The 23,078-nt window shown below is 44.5% G+C and overlaps 1 protein-coding gene across 1 annotated transcript in view; it reads right to left on the bottom strand.

Annotated features, from left to right (window-relative positions):
• The window catches only part of VPS53 (VPS53 subunit of GARP complex), a 136,060-nt gene that overhangs the window by 38,148 nt on the left and 74,834 nt on the right, over positions 1-23,078 (bottom strand). Inside the window, exons 13-15 of the mRNA XM_049636716.1 lie at positions 17,392-17,486; positions 7,312-7,554; positions 4,384-4,531 (exon numbers count right to left, since the gene is read on the bottom strand). Of these exons, the coding sequence (XP_049492673.1) occupies positions 4,384-4,531; positions 7,312-7,554; positions 17,392-17,486 (486 nt within the window). The remainder of the gene's footprint in view (positions 1-4,383; positions 4,532-7,311; positions 7,555-17,391; positions 17,487-23,078) is intronic.

Genomic DNA, 23,078 nt, shown 5'->3' with positions numbered 1-23,078 from the left:
GGAGGGAGGGCGAGAGAGAGAGAGAGAGAGAGAGAGAGAGAGAGAGAGAGGGAGGGAGGGAATGCATGTGAGGGAGGGAGGGCCAGAGAGAGAGGGAGAGAGAGAATCCCAAGCAGGCTCTGCACGGTCAGCGCAGAGCCTGATGCAGGGCTTGTACTAACAAACCGTGAGATCATGACCTGAACTAAACTCGAGTCAGACACTTAACCAGGCGCCCTGCACCACTTGGATTCCTGTCTCTAAGGTATCTCCTTCCATTTCTTCTTGCCTTCTTCCTGGCATTTTTTTCTAAGGAAACTGGATTGTCTGCTCTGTAGTTTTCCCACAGTTTGGATTTTGTTGATTGTAGCCACAGGGTATTAATTAACATGTTCCTTGTTCCTTGTATTTTCTTTGAATTGTAGTTTCATGTAGAAGCTTGATCAGATTCAGGTTCTTTTTTTCCTTCTCTTCTTTTTTTTTTTTTTTTTAATTTTTTTTTTTCAACGTTTTTTATTTATTTTTGGGACAGAGAGAGGCAGAGCATGAACGGGGGAGGGTCAGAGAGAGAGGGAGACACAGAATCGGAAACAGGCTCCAGGCTCCGAGCCATCAGCCCAGAGCCTGACGCGGGGCTCGAACTCACGGACTGTGAGATCATGACCTGGCTGAAGTCGGACGCTTAACCGACTGCGCCACCCAGGCGCCCCCCTTCTCTTCTTTTTTAGAAAACTACTTCATGATGGTGTTGTGTATTTCTATCAGCGGATACACGATGTTCGCTTGTCTCTGTTTTTGTGATGTCAGCAGCCATTGACAGTCAATGCCTAGATCCATTATTTCATTAGGAGGTATAAAAGAGTGACATTCTAATTCATTTCTTCTTCACTTATTAGCTAGACTTCTGCTATAAAGAGATACCTCCCATTGTCAATGATTTCATGATCCTGAAGTCTAAGTTAAATAGGAAAGACAGGATAAGAACTTTCTCTGTACCAGTTTTCAATTCACGCCAGTGGTTCCTTAGTGTGTTCGAAGGTGGTAAGTAAACTTAAAACAAAACAAAACAAAACAAATCATTGTAACCACATGGATTTAAACACATCTGATGTTTTCAATGCACTGCCGTCAACTTCTCACTGATGCTTCTACAACCCACCTTTGACCAGCAGAGTATATTCAGGCAGGCTCCTGTATTAGTTCCTTAGGGCTGCTTGAACAAATTACTACAAACCTGGTGGCTCAGAACAGACATTTATTCTCTCAGTTCCAGAGGCCGCAAGTCCAAAGTCAAGGTGTTGGCAGAGCAGGTTCCTTCTGGAGGTTCTGAGGGAGAAACTAGCCCATGCCTCTCTTCTATCTTCTGGTTGCTGGAAATCCTTGGTGTTCCTTGGCTTATAGACGTATCTCCCCAATCTCTGCCTCTGTCTTCATGTGGCTTTCTTGCCTGTGTCTGTTAGATCTTCCTCTCCTTTCTAAGGATGCCATCTCCTTTCTAAGGATGCCAGTCATTGGATTTAGGGTTCCTAAATGCAAAATAATCTCTTCTTCAGATCCTTACTTGATTATAGCTTCAAAGACCCTATTTCCAAATAGGGTCACATTCACAGGTACTGGTAGTTAGGACTTGCACACATCTTTCTGTACAATAAGCCCATTATGGCTCCTGAATCCTTTTGAAAGGACTCTCACAGTCTCTGATCTTTTTCTTGCTTTTTGTACAACATGATGCTCCAGGCTCATCTTGTACATTTTGTGTCCCAGACCTGGAATTACTCATTTCTGCAGGAATCTCTGGTTTCTTTTAGGGGAAAATAGTATTTAGAGATCACAGTATAGGTGCTAAGAATGTACTGACTTTTATAATCGATAAAAATAATTTTTTTATAACAAAAAAATTTGGCTACATCTATCATGAGTCATCAAAATGGTCTTTGGCCCGCTAGTACTTCTAGAACCTTTAAGAATCTGGGTGTCTGGATGGCTCAAGTTGGTTAAGCATCTGACTCTTGATTTTTGCTTTGGTCATGATCTCTGGTTTGAGGGATCGAGCCCTGTGTTGGGCTCTGCCCTGACAGTGTGGAGCCTGCTTGGGATTCGCTGTCTCAGCAATCTCTCTGCCCCTCCCCCGTTTGTGTGTTCTCTCTCTCTCAAAATAAATAAATACACATTAAAAAAAAAAAAGAATCTGTTCTAGAAAAATAATGCAAAACATATTAGATATTCTTTGTAGAATTTACTTACAGAAGCAAAACCTGAAACAGCACAGATAATTATGCAGGATCCTGTTAAATCATTTATGGTATTGTCCCTTAATGAAATATTACAGAACTATAACATTGTTAGTAATGAAGATATCATAGCAACAGGAGAAATGCTAATGCTGTGATGTCAATAAAAACAGCAAAGGGGTAAGAGTGAAGTAAATTAAGATTATAGCATACAAAATTGTGGTGGTAAAGCATCTGACTCTTGATTTTGGCTCAGGTCATGATCTTAGGGTCCGTGTCCCTCTGCGCTGACAGTGTGGAGCCTGCTTGAGATTCTTTATCTCCTTCTCTTTCTCTCTTCCCCTGCCCCCCCCCCAACACATTCTCTCTCTCTCAAAATAAATGAACAAACTAACTAACTAAACTGCCTCTCAGAAAGAAAAAAAATGATTGTAGCATACAAAACTATGTTCATGAAAAAGGACTGAAAGAAAATACTCCAAATTGCTAATATGATTATTTGATGGTAATGAGATTAAGAGTTATTTTTTTTTTAATATTTATTTATTGGGGCGCCTGGGTGGCTCAGCTGGTTGAGCTTCTGACTTCGGCTCAGGTCATGCTCTCACAGTTCGTGGGTTTGAGCCCTGCATCGGGCTCTGTGCTGACAGCTCAGAGCCTGGAGGCTGCTTTGGATTCTGTGTCCTCCTGTCTGTCCCTCCCTGCTCATGCCTTGTCTCTCTCAAGAGTGAATAAAGGCTAAAAAAATTTTTTTTAATTAATCTATTTTGAGAGACAGAAAGAGAGCTCGTGAGCAGAGGAGGGGCAGGGAGAGTGAGAAAGAGAGAATCCTAAGCAGACTCATGCTGTCAGCACAGAGCCCAATGTGGGGCTTGATCCCATGAACTGTGAAATCATGACCCAAGCTGAAATCAAGAGTCGGATGCTTTAACTGAATGAGCCACCCAGGCGCCCCAAGAATCATTAATTTTGTATTTTCCCCCCTTTGGTACCATGGTTATTTTACTTTTAAAATACTCTATTTTGGGGGCACCTGGGTGGCTCAGTCAGTTAAGCGTCTGACTTGATTTTGGCTCAGGTCACGATCTCACAGTTCGTGGATTCGAGCCTCATGTTGGGCTCTGCGCTCAAGGCACGCACACACTCTTTCTCTCTCTCAAAATAAATAAATAATCTTAAAAATTCTATTCACATGTGTGTATGCCTTCCTTTTCTGCACACATGCAAAACAGTTAATTGGTGTTTCTTCACCACACAACTCTGGGACCTCTCTGCCTTGGAGGTCTTCATCAATATTGCTGTCCTGCCCTAGGGGTTCTTGGGGGCTGAAGGGATTGCCGTCTCTGGCTCTGAGGCCAAACCTTTACAGTGAAGTTTTGGGGGGAACGCTTCTTATTCTGGCCTCCTGTAGTCTTGCTCTGGCTCACAGGCACTCCAAGCTGTACCGTCTGAACCATAATTTATGACTACCTTCCTATGATCCAGACATGTGTAAATAATAAGCCCAAAAGGGGGGGAAGAGCAGAACCTTCTCCAATTATTTTCCTTCTCTTGGCCTTAGGTGAATTCCAGACCAAATGTGAAAAGGAACTTCTAATCCCACGTCTAAGGCTGAATGGAAAATTCTTCTGGGTCTTCCTTCTGCTAATGGGGAGCTCCAGCAGAGGCATCACCCTTTCCTGCTTCATAGTTCCTGAACGTCAGCGTCCAAACAATGGCTGTTTGTTTAGGCAGGCTGAGAATGCTGTGTGCATTTCAGGAGACACATGAAAGCCCAAAGGATTTTGCTTAGCCCAGTAACACTTCTGAGCATGGGATCACTGGCTGTGACTCATCACCACCAAAGGCCGGGTCCTAGCACTGTTAAGTTTATTGCTACTTTTCTCCTACGGGAGACAGTGCTACTGACCTACTTTCAAGAAGGCATGCCCTCTGAGGAACTTAAACCACTCTGGGGGAGACCAGTCATACTTTCTTGCCCAGTCTCCTTTTAACAAGGCTCTTCTGTAAGATGGCTGCCTGGGCCGTCTTTCGGCTGGACTGCAAATTTTCCTCTGTGACCCACCTTTATGTGGCTGACCAAGGTTGTACACGGCTTGTTAGGGCCCACAGTTTCAGCCACTGAGTTAGGAGGCCCAAATGGGTCAGGAAAAGGAGGTGGTGGGCAGCTCACCTGCTGGGTGGTGGCCAGACAGTACTCTGCTGTGCTCAGGATGCTGCAGATGAGGCAGAGCTCCTCTAGAGTGAACTTGGCCACTTCTGAGCCTTCCTTTTCCTTGAGGAGGCTGCTGATGGTCAGCCCTCCACTGCTGCTTGTGGTTCTGAGGAAAAGGAACAGGAACCGGTCAGGCTGGGACTTATTTGCTTCCTGAACTGGTAGCTGCACATCTTAAGACAAAGAAAAGGGGGAAGGAAAGGCTGGACATGGCCCAAACAAACCTACGTACACTGAGTCCTTTTCCTACTGACCTTACCTTGACTATCATCTGTTTAAATTCTCTGACCATCAGAAGTAGGAAGAGACGATTCCAACAGCAAGCCAATAATCAGTCACATGAACGAAGATGACTCTCATACTCACAGAGAAGGCGGCTGAGTGACTTCTCTGCTTAGCTTAGAATCTCCTGATCTGGAAAGTTCGAGAGTTCTGTAGCACAAAAGCTGGTTCTCCAATTGCCCCTCTCAGTTAGGAAACTTCTGCACAGGAATGTGTACGCTGTGCTTGTGGAGGGGTACCAAAGTGAATGTTAAAGCATGGCTGCTGCCCAAAGCCCGACTATCTCACACCTTCCTACTGATATAATCATGTGTCCACAAAATATAAAAATACAGTTATAAAACCTCCTGCTATTTCAACTGTGAGATTCTAAATTTTTTAAAAGACAGAACTCAATGACATTTACCGTAAAAATAAAACGTTAAAAAAGGTAACCCTAAAACTGCCAAGTCTTACTGGGAATCAAAGATTTGAAAATATCTTAATTTCCAGCACTTACAAGGGTTGTGAGGACACTGACCCTCTCTTGCACTATGGGTCCAGAGTACTGAGTTGTAAAAACTTCGGGAGGCATATTTCAGGAGCTTAAAAAAAAGGTTCACACTGTTTGACCCGGTGGTTCCACTGCTGTTCAAGGATGCTTTTCTGAGTGTTACTTAAAATAACTAAAGTAGTGAAACCAACCTAAATGATCAATTAGAAGTTCGGAAGTGAGGTGAGGTTCTTCTGTATGCTGGATTATCACGACATCGTGAAGTGTTTTGATGACGATGTGCTAGTGTTGGACGGTGTCTGGTGGCCTCCCAGATCCATTCATTGCTATTCTCTTCCCTCCTCTATGGCTCAGGAGACTGACCTCTACAGACCTATCACCCAGGCTTGAGAGGTAGAGGGGAGAGAGAAGGCTGAGTACTAACAAGGCCTCCTGCTCCCTCTGCTTCAGTGTGGTGCTGGCCCCCACCGTGGCCCTCTTCTGTGGGGCAGCCTTTTGTCCACAGCCCTGGCTCTCAAGGGAGTTTTTTTATTTTTTTATTTTTTATTTAAAAAAAAATTTTTTTTTAATGTTTATTTATTTCTGAGACAGAGAGAGACAGAACATGAGTGGGGGAGGGGCAGAAGAGAGGGAGACACAGAATCCGAAGCAGGCTCCAGGCTCTGAGCTGTCAGCACAGAGCCCGACGTGGGGCTCGAACCCACAGACTGCGAGATCATGACCCGAGCCGAAGCCGGACGCTCAACCGACTGAGCCACCCAGGCGCTCAAGGGAGTTTTAAAGTAGTTAACAATTACCCCCCCGGTATTTGGATGCTTCAGAATCCTCTGCTGGTGCCTTTCACCGTGCCCCCATTTCTGTGAAGAGATGCTTTGGTAACAACACCCTAGCTGAGTACACTGTTTCCTGCTGGGACACGTGGGAAAATGCTCACAGGATGATGTTAGGTGAAAGCTGCAGGGTTTAAAACTACAGGCTGTATAGTCCCAGCACTGCGAATCGAGCAAGAGCACAAAATCACGCACGTTACATATGTAAGTAAACAACAGAAAAACATATACCAAAAATTTGAATTTGTCTTCTCTGGGTGGTGAGATGATAGCTGACTTTTATTTCTGTCTTTGTGCTTTTCTGTGTTTTCTAAACTATAATAAATTTATATTATTCTGACGATCAGAATAAAAGTTATTGAAAATTAAAAAAATGTTACCGTGGTCAAAGAAATTTTCGGTGAAATATATCTTTTACTTCCAATCTCTGGCTACAGCATAAGGATTTTATTTTCTTTCCTCCAAATAACATAAAACTCCCATATACAATACATTTTAGTGAAAACAACAGCAACTAATTCCAGAATTATTGAATTTGGCCATGGGGATGATTTATAAATACTAAGTTCCAAAGCATCACTTTAGATCGCATTATTATAATTGAAATTGCTATGGAACCAAAAATCTTTAAGCTCTAGTCAAACACCATTAATTTCCATTAGTAAGCAATATAACAATATTCTAATGTCCCAGAATAAATACAATGAAGTCACTATAATTAGGGGCTGTGCTATGCAACCCCCTTCCCCCAAATCCTACCAGATCTTTAAACACTAGACTCTGTCCAGTATAGCAAGACACAGATACCATAAGAGAGACTTTGGAATGCACTCAGCTCGAGGGAAAAGCAGATTACTGCCTCCCATGTGCTTATCACCCCAGGGTATGCAATCATTGAATGAAATTGCCCATGCTGTTTAAAAATTATTGCTACCAGCGCCCTACCTTTTTTTTTTTTTTTTTTGCTAACAACCTATTGTTGAAACCATGTCAACTAAAGATATACATAATGGAACTGACTCCCTTGAGTCCACTGTGGGAAGATCTGACCTATGCTGGTGGCCACGGTGGGCATTTCCTCTAACAGTCTTGATCAGCTGTGGAATCCCATTAGATAGGAAATAGTCTCAGGCCCTTGGGAACTCAGGCCTAAGGGTATTTTCCTCATTGAGGCTCTTAGCAGTTCAGTAAACTATTTCGGAGTAGATTTCCTCAGATTCCCATATTTAGGTATATTCAGAATCTTACTTCACCACTCGGACCAGGAAGAATAGCACTCACTTGGGCAGATTGCCAGAGAGGATTTTCCAGGCATATTCTCGGAGGTACTTCTGGAAAATGGTGGTCAGAGCGATCATCGGCTCCCCAGTACTGAGTTGAGAGCACTGCACCATGCACTTCTTGTAGTAGACAAAGAGGTCAGCACAGCTGGGGAGCACAGCACCCCCTTCATCAGTGTTGGGCTTAGGTGGCCCCTGGGCTTTGAAATCGGCCACGAACCGATCTATCAGCTCTCCAAGGTTTCTAGAAGGAAGAAAACCTGCCATGTTATTTCAAGAAAGATAAAGCAAATGTGCTTAACTGCCACGAGTAAATCATTCCTAATGCTTTTTACATTTAAAATTGGACCCAGGGGCTCCTGGTGGCTCAGTCGGTTAAGTGTCCGACTTTGGCCCAGGTCATGGTCTCGCGGTTTGTGGATTCGAGCCCCACGTCAGGCTCTGTGCTGACAGTTGGGAGCCTGGAGCCTGCTTCAGATTCAGTGTCTCCCTCTCTGCCCCTCCCTAGCTCACGCTTGCACTCTCTCTCTCTGTCAAAAATAAACTTAAAAAATAAATAAAATAAATAAAAGTGGACCCATTTTTATCGCACCAGCCCTCTTACAGTAACAGCAGCAAGAATAACTGGCATTTGTGTGCTGCTTTATACTTTTTTTTTTTAAATTAATGTTTATGATTTTTGAGAGAGACACAGAGAGCAAGCATGGGAGGGGCAGAGAGAGAGGGAGACACAGAATCTGAAGCAGGCTCCAGGCTCTGAGCTCTCCTCACAGAGCCTGATGCGGAGCTCGAATCCATAAACCATGAGATCATGACCTGAGCTGAAGTCGGACGCTCAACTGACTGAGCCACCCAGGAAGCCCCTGCTTTATACTTTTCAAGGCATTTCATGACCACATTTGACCCCAAGCCTCTGTGAGAGAGGTAAGGTATTACTGGACTCTCTAAGAGATGAAAAAAGTAAGGTCTATAAAGTTTGTCACATAATTTAGTGGCAGAGCTGAGCCTAGAATCTGCTACCATGTAAGTATCATTTCACCTTTCCCCAAATGAAAATAATGATAGAGACCATTGTCTGAACGCTTATGATGTATCAGGCACACACCATGTCGGCAGTTTATAAGTGTTATTTCATTGCATTTCACTTAATTTGCACAATAACCTTATGAAGTACGTATTATTAACTGTCCTCATTTTTTTTTTTTTTAATTTTTTTTAATGTTTATTTATTTTTGAGACCGAGAGAGACAGAGCATGAATGGGGGAGGGGCAGAGAGAGAGGGAGACACAGAATCGGAAGCAGGCTCCAGGCTCCGAGCCATCAGCCCAGAGCCTGACGCGGGGCTCGAACTCACGAACCGTGAGATCGTGACCTGAGCCGAAGTCGGACGCTCAACCGACTGAGCCACCCAGGCGCCCCTGTCCTCATTTTCAAAAAGCAAGGTGCAAAAAAGTTAAGGACCTTGTCCAAGGTCATACAGCAAGAGGGGTGGGGGGAGCCAGGATTCAAAACTAAACAGCCTGGCTCAAACCTCATGTTTTTAACCCCTCTACCTTACTGCCTCTGAAAACACAAAAAGGTTATGATGTCAGGAAACATTTGGTATCACTAACCTACCCACGAGGTAGATGCCAAAACAAAGAGAAACCGTAAAGAAATATTCTAAGGCTTTCTTGATGTTTTTAATGCAGTTTCTCCTTAAAACTTACAGAATCAAAGGTGTAAAAGCTCTTGGGAGAGGGGAGGGGAGGGCAGCCCCCGGCTTGTAGCAGGTCACGATGGTGAGCATGGCTGCAGCTGTCCCCCCACTCCCCATTCAAACATCACTGAGTTTGCTCCGTCGTGTTGAGTCATCGTAGCTACGATCCAGTGGGGCTCTACTCACTGCTTCCTGCACAGTCGTGCTGTATGAAAAATGGGAGGGGTCCCTCCACCCCTTGACATTTTACATCTTTCTAGGTTGCTGTCCAAGGCTACAAGAATCCAGCTGTGCTTTTCATTTTTTTTTTTTTAACGTTTGAGAGAGACAGAGACAGAATGTGAGTGGGTTGGGGCAGAGAGAGAGGGAGGCACACAATCTGAAGCAGGCTCCAGGCTCTGAGCTGTCAGCACAGAGCCCGACACAGGGCTTGAACCCACAAACCGTGAGATCATGACCTGAGCTGAAGTTGGGACGCTTAACCGACTGAGCCACCCAGGCTGTGCTTTCAAAATGTATTTATATAACAGGAAGAAAAAGATAAGAACCACACACAGCAGAGGAGAAAACTGACATTTTACTCAGGAGTTTTTGTTATTGAAAGTTTATTACATCCAGATGTAGCCACTCTGCCCTCAAAGAACTTCAGGCCTAGGCTGGGTCTTTGTGAGGATGGTTAGCAAGCAGGGGAGGACCTTGTTAGTTAACCTTGAAAGCTGCGGTGCCACCACCCCCATTCCTCACCACCTCTTCCTGCCCCACCTTTTCCATTGAATCTCTCACTTCTCTTCCTCAGTGACCCTCCACTCTAGCCAGACTCCCCTTTACTTCCCCCTGTTCCATCTCTATCCCTGACTCTGAACCTTTGCCTGGATGCCTCCCCTGGCCAAGATGCTCTCCTGCCACCTCTCTCAGGCTCAGCTCAGGGCTCACCCAGACAACCCCTACTCACACCATTCCTCTCTCTCAGTTTCAACTTCTGTCATCTGCAACACACTGACACTGTATTATCATTTTTTTTTTTTAACACTTTACCATACAGTGTAAGGATGTCAAATGTTCAAGAAACATGACGACCTTCTCCCATCCTGGGCCCACAGCCGGCAATGCTCTCAAGAATGGCTCTTTTTCATTGGTCTTTGGTGTAATTTCAGAATCTGTCTTGAGAGAGCATTCTGGCCAGTCACTTCTAATAAGCTGAAGTTGGTACAAAAGGTGAAAGGTGCTTGCTACAGAGGAGAATCGTCTGCAATTCATATGTTATCATATCCTCCTTGAGAGGACGGATAATGTTTCCGGGATCTCTGCTCTCCCCAGGCCCACCCGTCACGTTTACGTGTGAGGTTAATCTTTCAGTTATGTTGGTGCCCAATATGTATGCAGCTGATCAGCCCCCATGCTTTGTTCCTGAAGGATGGGAATGGAAGGGTAGGAGAGTGGAGACGGGGCAGGGGCTGGTGCAGTAGAGGGGAGCATGTAATAGGAAAGCAAAGGGTTCCACTTGAGTCTTCTTAGGAGAGATTCTAACCTCCAAATCTCTACTGCTGACCAAAAGAGGGGCCAGAGCTCCAAAGTGCTTTTTACTTTAACCACTTATCTAATTCCGCTAGCAGCTGAAGTCAGAATACCTACTCAAATGCCTCATATTTCTGAGCCAACTCGATCAATAAGATTATAAACTAATTAAACTCATAGAGCATAAAGAACATTTCCACTTAAAAAAAAAAAAAAACCTCTAAAAGACCACCCATACTTTGCAGGCCATCTCCCAAGTCACTTCAGACACTGCTCTCTGTGTAGGTGAGACATAATCCGTTAGAATAAGCTTCCCTCCCTTCAACCTCCACTCTCTGCGCCTGCGTGCTTCTAAGCCACATGAGACACTGGAAAACGAGTAACTGACATGTCACAGCATAGATGGTTCAGTCCATCGATTTCCAGCTGAGCATTTAGTACGTGCAAGGCTCTGGGCTGTGTTTGCCATGCATATGAGACGTAAGTGAGTTCAACTAAAGAAAAAAAAGCAAAGGTTGTCGTTTCTTCCAGGTGCCAAACACTAGCCTGAGTTTTGGTGAGACCTTCTGGCAGGGTTACTAGAGAAAGGAATGTTGTAGCATACCGACCTGCTGATTGGAATCACAAGAAGGCGTCTTTTACACCATAAAGCAAGTACAATCAAGCAAGAGTTTATGAAGGGTCAAGTTCTGATTAAGGTGTTGCTGGGTGTGGGGGTTAAGACACGCATCTGCCTATTAGAAGCTTTGATCTTATTTGGGGGGATAGGACCCATGCTCATGATATTTAGATTTCAAGACAGCAACTACATGCTAATCTTGTAGTACAGACAAGAGGAACAATTTGTTTCAGACAAAGGAAACTAGAGGCAGCTAGAGAGAAAATTTCGCAGCAGACTCAGGTGAGAATAAAGGCACGGAGTCGGAAGTGAGCACAGATTATGATGTGTGGGAGGGAGGATGTAAGGAGGAGGGGACGTGCCTAAGGCGGAAGTCACAAATTGGAAAAGCCCGACCTACGGTTTGATTTACAAGCTCCTCTGCATTCCCACAGCAAAGCGCTGCCAGCTTCATGTCTTCACAGCGGGTACCACCGACTCCCAAGAGGCCATAAGCCTATAAAGTAGGCATTGTGCTGGGTGCATCAGAAATTCAATCTTCTGTAATCCTCCCAACAGCCCTGAAGAGAAGGCGTTATTATCTCGACTTCATAAATGACAAAATTGAGGCTGAGAAAAAGACTGTAACTTGCCCTGGGTCACGGAATTTGTCGGAGCCAGACTCTGAACCTGGGGATGCCTGACTCCCAAGCCCAGCTCTATCTACTCTACTGTGCTCTGACTTTGCAACACTAAAGCGCTACACAGAGAGATGGAATTGTGCTTGCTGCTGACTCACTTGCTCTCCGGCTTAAAGGAACATGTCACAGATGTGGATGGTATCTTTTACCCCCTCCCCTGTAGCTTGAGCTTTCTGAGCAAGATGTACGAGAATGTGTCAGGGGCCCACACGAACTACTGCTGGGGGTTCTGCTGATCAATGAAATGACCCAGGAAGAAAAGACCAATGCAGAGCAGTATTAGTAAAGGACGAACAGGGCAGTTCTTCTGGTGGATCTGCAGTCGGCATCCCTAGCAACAATATTCCAACTGGAAGGCAGAGTGGTGACGGCACGGGGAGAGGCAGTCAGTCAAAGCTGGCAAGGAGGTGAGCATGGGCAAAGCGGCTTCAGGTCCCCAGGAAGTTACAGGACTTGTTAAACCGAGGGTACCCAAACTGATCTGCACCCCCTCCCTCTCCTGCCCTTAGGATGGGGCCAAGGATTTGGCTCTGGTGTGGCCAGTGGGGTTGGGAAGCCCAGGTATGGCTTGAGCACAACTGGGAGATGGATTACACACAGGTAAATGGAGCAAATCAGTAAATACACGGAAGATCTGGGGGGGGGGGGGGGGGGGGCAAGTTTCTCACTGCTGCAGAAAGTAGTTATAGACGAGGAAAGGGGGAGGCTAAGATAAATCCTGTGGTGTTAGAGCAGAATTAGAGTTACCAGCATAGATTCACAGGTTCTAATATAGGCTGGTATAAAAACAGATACCGATGCATGTGTTTAAACATGTATGCGTATACATACATCTATTTCTCAGCTGTCTCAGCTGCGAGGACCTAGAAGCATGACATCCGAGGAGTAATGAACATACTTGATGCCCAGAACTTAGTTTCTAAATATCATTCCCCACCAAAGAGACAAGGGATCCTGGAAAAACAGATGACTCCAGGGCTGGGGTAGGAAAGTACAAGATGGGCCTGGTATATTTTGTTGTGCCAGAAAGGAAGTGCCCCAGAAATGACAGGAATATGCAAAAAGCACGAAAAACCAGCTCGGAGGGGGGGTTCCAATGGCCAAATCAGGGACAATTTGAGCATTAAAATAACGATGGATCCTGCAAGAGAAAAAGGACATCAGTGGAAAAACTGGTGAAGCCCAAATAAAGTCTGAGTTTAGGAAAGAGTACCAGTGTTAACTTACTGGTTTGGAGAACTGTTCTATGGTTACATAAGATGTTAACATTAGGAGAACTTGGGGAGAAGGGAATACGGGAAATCTGCACTACTTTTGAAATTTTTATGTAGGTTTAAATTTATTCCAACATAAGCTTTAAAAAAAGGTAATAACGGCTATAACCCATTGAATAAAATAGGAATCGACGAGTAGGTGCTGATACAATAAATGGGGAAGAGAGAAAGCTTTTTCTTAAAATATAATGCCAACTCATAAATGTAGAAGAAATGGTAGTATTAGAAAAATCACCATTTGGCAACGATCTTAGTAATAAATGATTCAGACAAGTATCAGGGGGAGGTGAAAGATGAGAAAAAGACTATTTATATGGTTTCAACGTTTCTCCTGACACTTATTAATTATTAATGACTTATTAATAAATAGAGAAACCTGGCAGACTCCATCTAAAGTGATAAAAGTGAACACCACAAGCTGTGGGGCAAACTGACAGTGTGCCTCCCGACATGAATTACCGAGAAGAGCCCGGCACTACTTCTGCATAAATCATAAATCATGAGGAAACAGCCAAACGCAGACTGAGGGACATTCCACAAACTGGCCTGTGCTTCTTCAAAAATTTCAAGGTCATGAAAGATAAAGAAAGAATGAGTTATTTTTCTGGATGGAAGGGACCAAAGAGACGTAACAAATAAATGCATCCTGTGATCCTGGCACGGACTCTGGGTCCAGAAAAGACCTGATCGGGACAACTGGTAAAGAGGAATGGGGTCCGTGAGTTAAATGGCAATGGCGGATCAAGTTAACTTCCTGATGCTCGCAGGTATACGGTGGTTAGGTGGACGGTGCCCTTATTTACAGGAAACGCACACTGAGGTATGAAGGGGGAATGGGGCCCTCTCACCTACGATCTGGAGGAAGTGTTGACGTGGGGAAATCTCCAAGAGAAAATCACTACATCCCCAAGAGTAAAAGTTCTATTATTAACTTCTTTCTTGCACATAAACAAAACTTGAGAAAGCCACCTAATGCACAGAAGGACAGCTTCGCCCAGCCTGCTGAGGAGATGGCTCTGGGAATATCCTGCTTCCTGCCCCCTCACCAGGTGCCGGCTCTGCAGTCCTCCCACCGCTGTTTGGCTTTTGGTGGGGGCAGGTGCCGCCAGAACTTTCCTCGGGCAGGTGGGAGGCTGGGGAGAGGAGACGGCAGACCCCATGCCAGGCCCAGTGAAAAGCTGGGAACACTGATCGGGCCACACAACCGCTTAAGAGTCCGGAACAAGACCACTGGCGGGGGACAGCAGGCACGGTTCCTGCCCACTTGTGCCAAATGCCAACACGTCACCTCGATTCACCCTCGCCACTAATCTTGTGAGGGGAACAGTACTAACTTCACTGTAGAGAGGACAAAACAAACTCAGACAGGTCAAGTACCACGCTTGAGGTCCCAGGCTAGTGAGTGCGGAGCTCTGACTCAAATCCAGGTCTGTCTGGCATCCAGGCCCACGCTCTTTCCACAATACCGTGCTGGGTCTCTGTCATCTGGGAGCTTGTGAATGGTCTAAGATTTTCCTCCCTTGCAGATTTCTGAGTCAGAGCTACAAGAATGTAACATGTACAAAATCAGTCCCCACCTGAGTCTCTTCCCCAGCCTTAAGACTCTCTGACAAAAGGGAGAAAGGGCTTTGCAGAACCCCTTGAAATTGTACTCAAAATAGTGGGGGGGGGGGGTTATGTGATTTTTTTGTTTTTTGGGGTTTTTTTTTGGCAAGAGAGTCTACAGTCTCATCGGACTCTCAAGGGGATCTATGACTCAAAAAAGGTTAATCACCACATAGCTTTAGGCATTATTTTGCCCGACTCTCTGCTTTAAAAGCTGAGGAAATGGATTTCTTGAACTCTATTTTCTACTTCAAGCCTTTGTTGCTTATTCTGGAGTGACAAGAGCACAACCTACGCAGTTCTCCTACGAGCAGCTCCCACTGCTTCCCCAGCACTGTGGAAACATCCCAGTGAGGCCAGACGGCAGGATGAGTGGCGAGCACTTCATTTTTCACAGAGAAATGGAGAGTCCCTATGGAAGGGAGGTCTGGCTCTCTGCCTAAAATAGCACGGACAATGAGTACACTTTATATGAATCAAGGCCATGTGAAAAGAGTAGATACCACAATTGTAATAATTCAGAAAAATGACTCTCCAGACCAGGTGGATTTGGGGAACGTATGTGGTTATCTCCGATATGCACTTTAAACCTGGGACCCGATGGCTTTGAAACCTTCTGAAAAATAAAGAGTTTGGGTTGATGAGAGAAGACGGGCTTTGTCCAAGAACAGTCATCCAAGTGGTCTGCTCTAAGACCTGTTAATCTAATAATAGGCAAATAACTAATCATTCCCCTGCCCCTCGAGGTGTCTTATTAACATCCTGAGAAAAAACTTTTAAACACAAAAAATGGCGTTTCGAAGAAGCAAATGGCAATAGTTAATAACTGCCTTTCTGTGTGCCTTCGGACATGAGCCCAATGGATAGAGAGGAGGAGGCAGACTGGCTCTACAAGGTGAAATGTGAAAGCAACTCTTTTTTTGGGGGGGGGGGGCGCGGGAGGGGCGGGAGGTTGTTTTTGTTAGCACAGAAGCTCTTCTACAAAGTTTATTTTCTAAGGCTTTAACATGAAACATTTTGTAATCTGGGAGGGGAAGAGTAGACGCAATCTATAAAATCAAATAGGCAAATAATAATAATGTTCCGTGTAGTGACTCCACTTGAAATAGTCTCTTAATCTTACGGTTTACCTCCAAAACATATTCGGAAACAAGAATTTGCTAACCCACACAACAGGGGGGATTAAAAACAAAAACCAAAAAACTAAATCTCAGCACCTAAATGCTTTCCCAGAGAACTCCTCTTGAGAACTTTCTCACAGACGCTATTGCACTCCCTGCAATGAGCCACCGTCTGGTCCTCACAAGTGTGTTCTTTAGGCTACAAGGCCTCCTCGCAGAGCCAGGGCCAGCCTGTCTCCAGAAACCTGACCTTTCCAAACTCTGCCTTCCTGCGTGGAAGGGCCTTCAACAGTTCTTCTGGCTGGGGACAGAGATTCAGGGATGAGGAGGGCTCTTCCTCCTTTGCGTGAATTACGGACACTGGAGGTTGAACATACTTCCCTGGGGGTGAGGAAACTTGGCTGTGGTGGGCTGCTTTGTGGACATTTCTGAGAACCCCTGAGTTTGTAAAAAGTATATATATGAAATGGTTGATAATCCATGAAAGGAAGTTAAGAATCCATCCATACTGAATCCATACTGAAGCGCCTCCTTACAGAATAGCTCCAATTAATTAATTCGGGAGAAATGATGGAAACAGAAAATGAACATTTGGCAAATGCTACAGTAAATTATTGCTTCAGGCAGGAATCATCAGGGCATGTCAAAACGAGTGGGCAAAGTGTGAGGAGAAACAGGGTATTTACGTAGTCCCGAAGTGTCCCACCGTGAGATACTTACTAATCACAAAGGGAAAAATAGTAGCTGCACAGTAGAGAAAGCTAGTGAGCACCACCAGAGGCAAGTGATCAGAGTTGACATCACCATTGAGGGGACAGGTCCACATGGTGTGTCTCCCGCTATGACGTACCGAGAGGGACACAGCATCGCCTCTATGGTATACTTGCCTGCGATGCAATAATCCGGATTTAATCAAGAGCAAACATCAGACAAATACAGAAAGTAATCTGCCAGTACTCTGTAAAGCGTCAAGGTCATGAGAGACTAACGAGAGACTGAGGGAGTATATTCAAGGTTAAAGGAGACTAAAGAGACCTGACAACTAAATGCATGATGGGATCTCAGGCCAGAAAATGGACATTCATGCCACAGTGTTTCCGTCCTGATTTTGATAACCGCGGTAATGTAAAATGGTAGCATTCTCTGGGGGAAGGGCGTATGAGAATTTTGTATAGCTTTTCTGTAAGTCTAAATTATTTTGCAATGAAAACTTAAGCAAATGATACTTGAAAACATATACAGTAGAGATTAGGCTTTCTTTCTCTGGTTTCCAGTACCTGACATTGTCAAGGCTTGTGGGTTGACGTGTGCACACAGGGGAAGGGATTGTTGGGATACATTTGGGAGCTTACCTGAGTCAGATTCAGGCTTCTAAGATTTACGAACCCAATGAGTGATAACATTCGTAACATATAAAAAATATCCTTAGCAGGTTTCCAGAGGGCGTCACAGGAGCCATGCCAAGTCCCTCCTTCAGCCTCCGGAAGGAGTCATGCCCTTGTGAGGCCCACCCGTGACCAGAGGAGGGAGAAATGCAGTAGAAAACAGCAAAGTATTCATCACTCACTTGTCCTGGGACTCAATATACACGTAGAGATGAGGCTCAAAACACTTGGAAACAATGCCATGAAACGGATTGTCTGGGGCTTTAGGCTTCTTTGGCTGTAAAGGAAGGAAAAAAAGAAGAAACCTATACTTGAGCCATCTTTGCAAGTTTTCAAGCAGTTTCAAAGAAAACATCCCTTCAAAGTTCACTCCTAACACAGATTAAAAGCACTCCATGTAACTAAACTGGGACTATGTCTTGCATTATGATTCATGCCAGTTTGTGAACAATGAGCCAGTTTTGTTAGCATCACTGACTTGCTTTGCATGTTGAAAGATTTACTGCTACTTTGATAACACACGTGCTTTTGATCTGGAAGCTATTCATCATCTTACTGATGTTTTAAAATTTTAAATCCTGGTGAATAACAGTACCTTATACTTGTACAGTGCTTTAAAATTTATAAAGTGCCTTCATGTGATCTATTTTTTTTAACTTTATTTTTTTGAGAGAGCGCGAGAGCGCACGCGCACAAGCACACAGGAAGGGTAGAGAAAGGGAGAGAGAGAGAATCCCAAGCAGGCTCCATGTTGTCAGTGCAGAGCCTGATGCGGGGCTCCGCCTCACGAAACCGTGAGATCATGACCTGAGCCAAGACGAAGAGTCAGATGCTTACCTGACTGAGCCACCCAGGCGCGCCCATGTGATCTATTTTTGATAGCCTCCATTTACTGACGGTTATCATAGACCAAGCGCTTTGATATGAAGTAACATCTCATCTATTCCTCACAACAACCCTCAGAGTAGGAATTAATACTACTACTTTACGCCCAAAGAACGGAAGGCTCAGAGGGTTCTAGCGGTCTGCCCAAAGGCACACAGTGAAGCTTCCTATCTCCTAAACTAGAATTTTCTATTATAGCATTGCTTTCCTGCAATGGTTCCTAGATTGATGAATTTCACTGACAAGTAAATGTAAGAAAAAGAGGCATAAGGGACCAATATAGCGTTGCTGACTTTTTATTTTGCTACTCTCCATTCTCGGTAGGTTCCTGAAAAAAAGAGTATTTTATACCCAAACATTTTATAGGGAGAACATACCAGCATGAGGGCAGTCCTTCCTTTTCAGACAGTTGGTGACCCTATACCAGCTTGCTAGCTGGGCAGGCAGCAGGCAGTTTTGTCTTTATTTTTTGCCTTGGACCAGTGTAAAACAGGGCTAGCACTGGTCCCCAGTTGATACTTAAAAACCACTGACATACAGACCATGTAGGTAGGCAAGCATTAAAAAACTATATTTGCTCCCTAATTCCTTTTCTAAATCTCTAAAAAAATAAGCGAAGATCTTCCTACATATTTTGTTCTATTCCTAAAAAACGTCAATTCTATTTATTGTCAAACACCAACAAAAGGACCCTGACGCCTTGTTGGGGTTGATACTAAAGTACAAACTGGGCATAAATTGATACCCACAGCATACTTGCTGAATTGAGCTGTTCATATCTTTTAATAAATACAGGAAAAGCTGAGCCCCTAATGATAGACAGAAAGAATGATTCCCTTCTAGTAATTTTTAAAAATAAAACACTCTAATGGTTAAAAGCATCTGTAAAAACTGGAAATGAACACCAAAAATTAAATGTCAACCCTAGACATATCCCATTCAATTTCCTATTTAGCTCTCTTCCCTTTTCACCTTTTGAGAGTTCCAGGTCTTTACTTTTTTTGTTTTTGTTTTTTGTTGTTGTTGTTTCTTTGCAAGATTTTTAGAAACTCTGGTGCTTCCTAAAATCTGGGCTATTTTCCCTTATTGTCCCAAAGCCACTGCCAAAGTCAGGTCTCAGAGTGAGACTACAACAGGCTCCCAAGACTGGGTTCGTGGAGTTTGAACTCTGGATCCAAAGTTCCACCTTCATTTCACAGGTGCCCCAGGAGTTTTTCCCACATGTCCATCAGTTTAACATGGCGGATCCATGACATAGTATGATGGCTGCGTGGCGGTGGTCCTTACCTATTTGTTCTACATTTTCCATGTCAGTTACCTATTTTTTAGTATTTTATTCTTTTCAATAAGGTGATTTTTAAATGAAGAGGCAAGTCTGATTTGTCTAACTTTTTTAAGACTAGGTGTCCTGATTTTAGAATTAGGAAATAAAGCCACAACACCCAAGTATCTTTTTATTAAAAAAATATAATCATTATAAGGATTATAATTATCCCCTTTATTTACATGTTCTTCCCTTGACCAAAATATTCATACATCTGCAGGATACCTTCTGCTAATTATAAACTGGAATATAACTTATGTAATACAGAATGTTGTCATATTTTTTAAATTCATTTTTAAAAAAGGTTATTTATTCTGAGAGAGAGAGAATGAGCAGCGGAGGGGCAGAGAGAGAGAAAATCTCAGGGAGGCTCCATGCTGCCAGCACAGAGTCTAACATGGGGCTCAATCCCAAAAACCACGATATCATGACCTGGGCCGAAATCAAGAGTCGGGACGCTTAACCGACTGAGCCATCCAGGCACTCTAGATGTTGTCACGTTTTAAATCAACGTGTATATTTTGAATTTGGTTTTGTTCACTAATTTATGTGCAATTTTCCAATTACTGACAGCAGTTTAAGTTATCACCTTAGAACGGCTACATTATGAGATTTCAGCTCTACAAATTAGGTAATAGTGCTGCACTGAAACACATGTTCTGATTTCGATCTGTGGTGATTTAAGTGAATGACCTTCTTCTTAGGAAATGCACACAGGAATATTTAGAGGTAAAGGACATGATATCAGCTAACTTAAACTGTTCCAAAAGAGAGAGAGAGAGGAAGAAGTGGGGAGAGAGGGACAGAGGGGGACAGAAATGGGAAGAAAAAAAAGGAAATGATAAAGCAAATGTAGCAGAATGCTAACAATTAGTAAACCCAGGTGAAAGATACTTGAGAGTTCTTGCAATATTCTTAAGACTTATCTCTAATTTTGGTATTTTCTTTTTAAAAAGCAAGAAATAACGGTAAAAAGCTTGAGAGATGGCTGCGGACGGCCTGGCAGGTAACCCCAGAGACGGTGGTGGAGCACTCAAGCAATGGCACATCACCCGTGCTCTGGACAGCCTGGACGACAACAGTGTGGGAAAATGCAGACCTCCAAGCCTGAGTACAACAGGGGTTAGAATCAATTTCACAGATTTAATAATGCAGTACAGTTATGGTAGCTGTCACTGCTGGGGGAAGCTAGGAGGAGATGGGTACACAGGACCTCTCTGCACTCTGCAACTACTTATGACTTTATAATTATTTAAAAATACAAAGCTTTTTTTTCTTAAAAAACATTTATTCTTCTTCGAGAGACAGAGTGCAAGCCAGGGTGGGGCAGACAGAGAGGGAGACACAGAATCAGAAGCAGGCACCAGGCTCTGAGCTGTCAGAGCCTGACGCGGGGCTCGAACTCACAAACCGTGAGATCATGACCTGAGCCAAAGTCAGACACTTAACTGACTAAGCCACCCAGGAGCCCCAGCATACAAAGATTTCTTAAAAAGTGGTACAGGAGACTTGGACTCTGACTGTGAAGTTGTCTTAGGAGTATCTTAACCTATTTATTTCACTCATTTTCCTTTTTATGTGTGTGCAAAAGCAATATATGATAAAAATCTTTGTCGAGGAGAGTCTGAGGAGCTCGCTCGGCATACGCATAAAAAAAAAAGAGTCTAAGGGATAAAAGAAAACAGCTACATGCTATTCCAGCAATCTCATCATGGTCAGTCTTCCACAGGCCATGTGCTCGATGAGGCCCCATGGAACAACACTCGGACCCCACAGAACATCGTCAGACCACGCGGGCGTCCCAACCCTATGGCAGGTGACTGCCCACTAATGCCGCTCCTGGCAGGGAGCGGAGACCCAACACCTCGCCTCCTGGTCCCTTGCAGCGTTTTTAGTGTGAGTTGGAAGCAAAAGGGGAATAATGGGAGGGACTGCCCAAAGTTTCCTTTTTGATTTTTGTCCACAGGGCTGCCTCCGGCCTATAGCTGCTTTATGACTGTGCTCCTATTTAGATAAGAGGTGCTGGAATTTCAGCTCAAACTGGCGTCTCCCTTCGCACCGGCCAGCTCCCCAAAGGGTTGATTCTCAGCTTAAAGTACATACTAAGTCATTTAGCAGTAGCATTCGGGCTGCATTTCTGAGTGTGTGAATTCTGTCCAAAAGCCGCAGATGTTTAAGTTATTTCCTCCCGGAGTTAGATGGAATAATAGAAGGTTACTGTTGTCACAGTAAGGAGCTGTGCAGCTGGCCCCATTTCCTTTTATTACTATCCAGTGTAAAGAGATTAAATCTAACTGCTTGGATCACCAGAAGGGTATGTTTTTAAACCAGAAATTCCTCGCTTCTTCTCTGTCTCTGGGCACCTTCAGTCCCCTTTCGGATGCCGTTTTTTAACACTGGGAGTAGGATGGCAACTGACTGCTCAAACTAAATACCTCTTCTCGAGTTCACACCCCTTTCTCAACAGCATACACTCCAGGAGCGAGCAGGGAGAGGCCCTTGGACCTTGCGGGCCAACTGTCTACTTATGCAGTGACGCAGTGAGTTGGGTAACCCCAGACAACCGCAGGCTCGGCTCACCTAATACCCTGTGGAGTTCCTCCCTGAGGCCCCATGGGGCTCCCGTGCTTCCTGCGCACCCAACTCCAGAAGCCAGTAAGTGGCTGGGAAGACGGAGATCCTGGAGCTCCCACTTAATGGACCGCCAGCAAGACATGGGCAGGGGAGGCCACAGGAGGCTGGGGACGGAATGTGAGGAGGCCTTAGTCACTGGTGCACACGTGTCCTCACTGACAAGCAATGGCCAAGGAAACTGCAGGTGGGTCATCTAGCCTAGGGGTTTTTGGTACTTTCTTTTTAAACAGATCTCAAACCCCTGGTTTGAAAGGATTCCATGACAGATGTGACTCAGAACAGAACTGCTCTGTTTTGGAGGGACTCAGAGCCCTGATCTCCTCCCAACTCCCCAGTGACATGGGATGGGGCACCAAGGAATATAGTTTGAAAACCACAGGCTCTCTCTAAAGACGAAAAAAACTAGGTAAGTCTAGAGACAGTAAAAACCTACCACGTGGTCAGTTAACAGCGGACCAGAGTCTGGCTCTGCCCTACCCCCTGGATCTGTGTCCTGTGTCCTTGGAATGAGCAGTCTTCGTCCTTACAACAATAACGTCTGGCTTCCAGGATGAGCAAACAGTTCCACGAGGGAGACAAATCATATCGTATCTACCAAACCGATTTCGTAGTAACGGGGGCTGCTGTCATAATCCAGTTTAACGACATCCAGAGATGACTGGCTAAAGGGTAACTTTTCATGGCAGCCACCAGCACTGGGAAGACACAGAGCCCTGAAAACAGAACTACCACCCAAAGCTCAAACGGGTGCAGGCGACGGAGTGTGGGTAGAGGACACACCAGAAAAGTGAACTCTACGTCCAGACTCCTTCCTATCGGGGTCCTTCCTCTCCAAATGTGAGAGATGCATTTCTTTAGTTGGAAGAAATCTGTTTTCTCCCACAAGAGTTGATATGATGGCTTTAAATCGGTTATACCTAATCCCACAGATCTCTGGGATATAGCCCTGAGGTATCCTTCCAGTTTGTGTATCCGCCTGTATTCATGGGGTTCATTTCTGTGTTCTCCACTTTTCACTGAGACACC

Source organism: Panthera uncia, chromosome E1 (assembly GCF_023721935.1).
Source record: "Panthera uncia isolate 11264 chromosome E1, Puncia_PCG_1.0, whole genome shotgun sequence".
NCBI lineage: Eukaryota > Metazoa > Chordata > Mammalia > Carnivora > Felidae > Panthera > Panthera uncia.
This window is presented reverse-complemented; position numbering and strand designations above follow the sequence as displayed.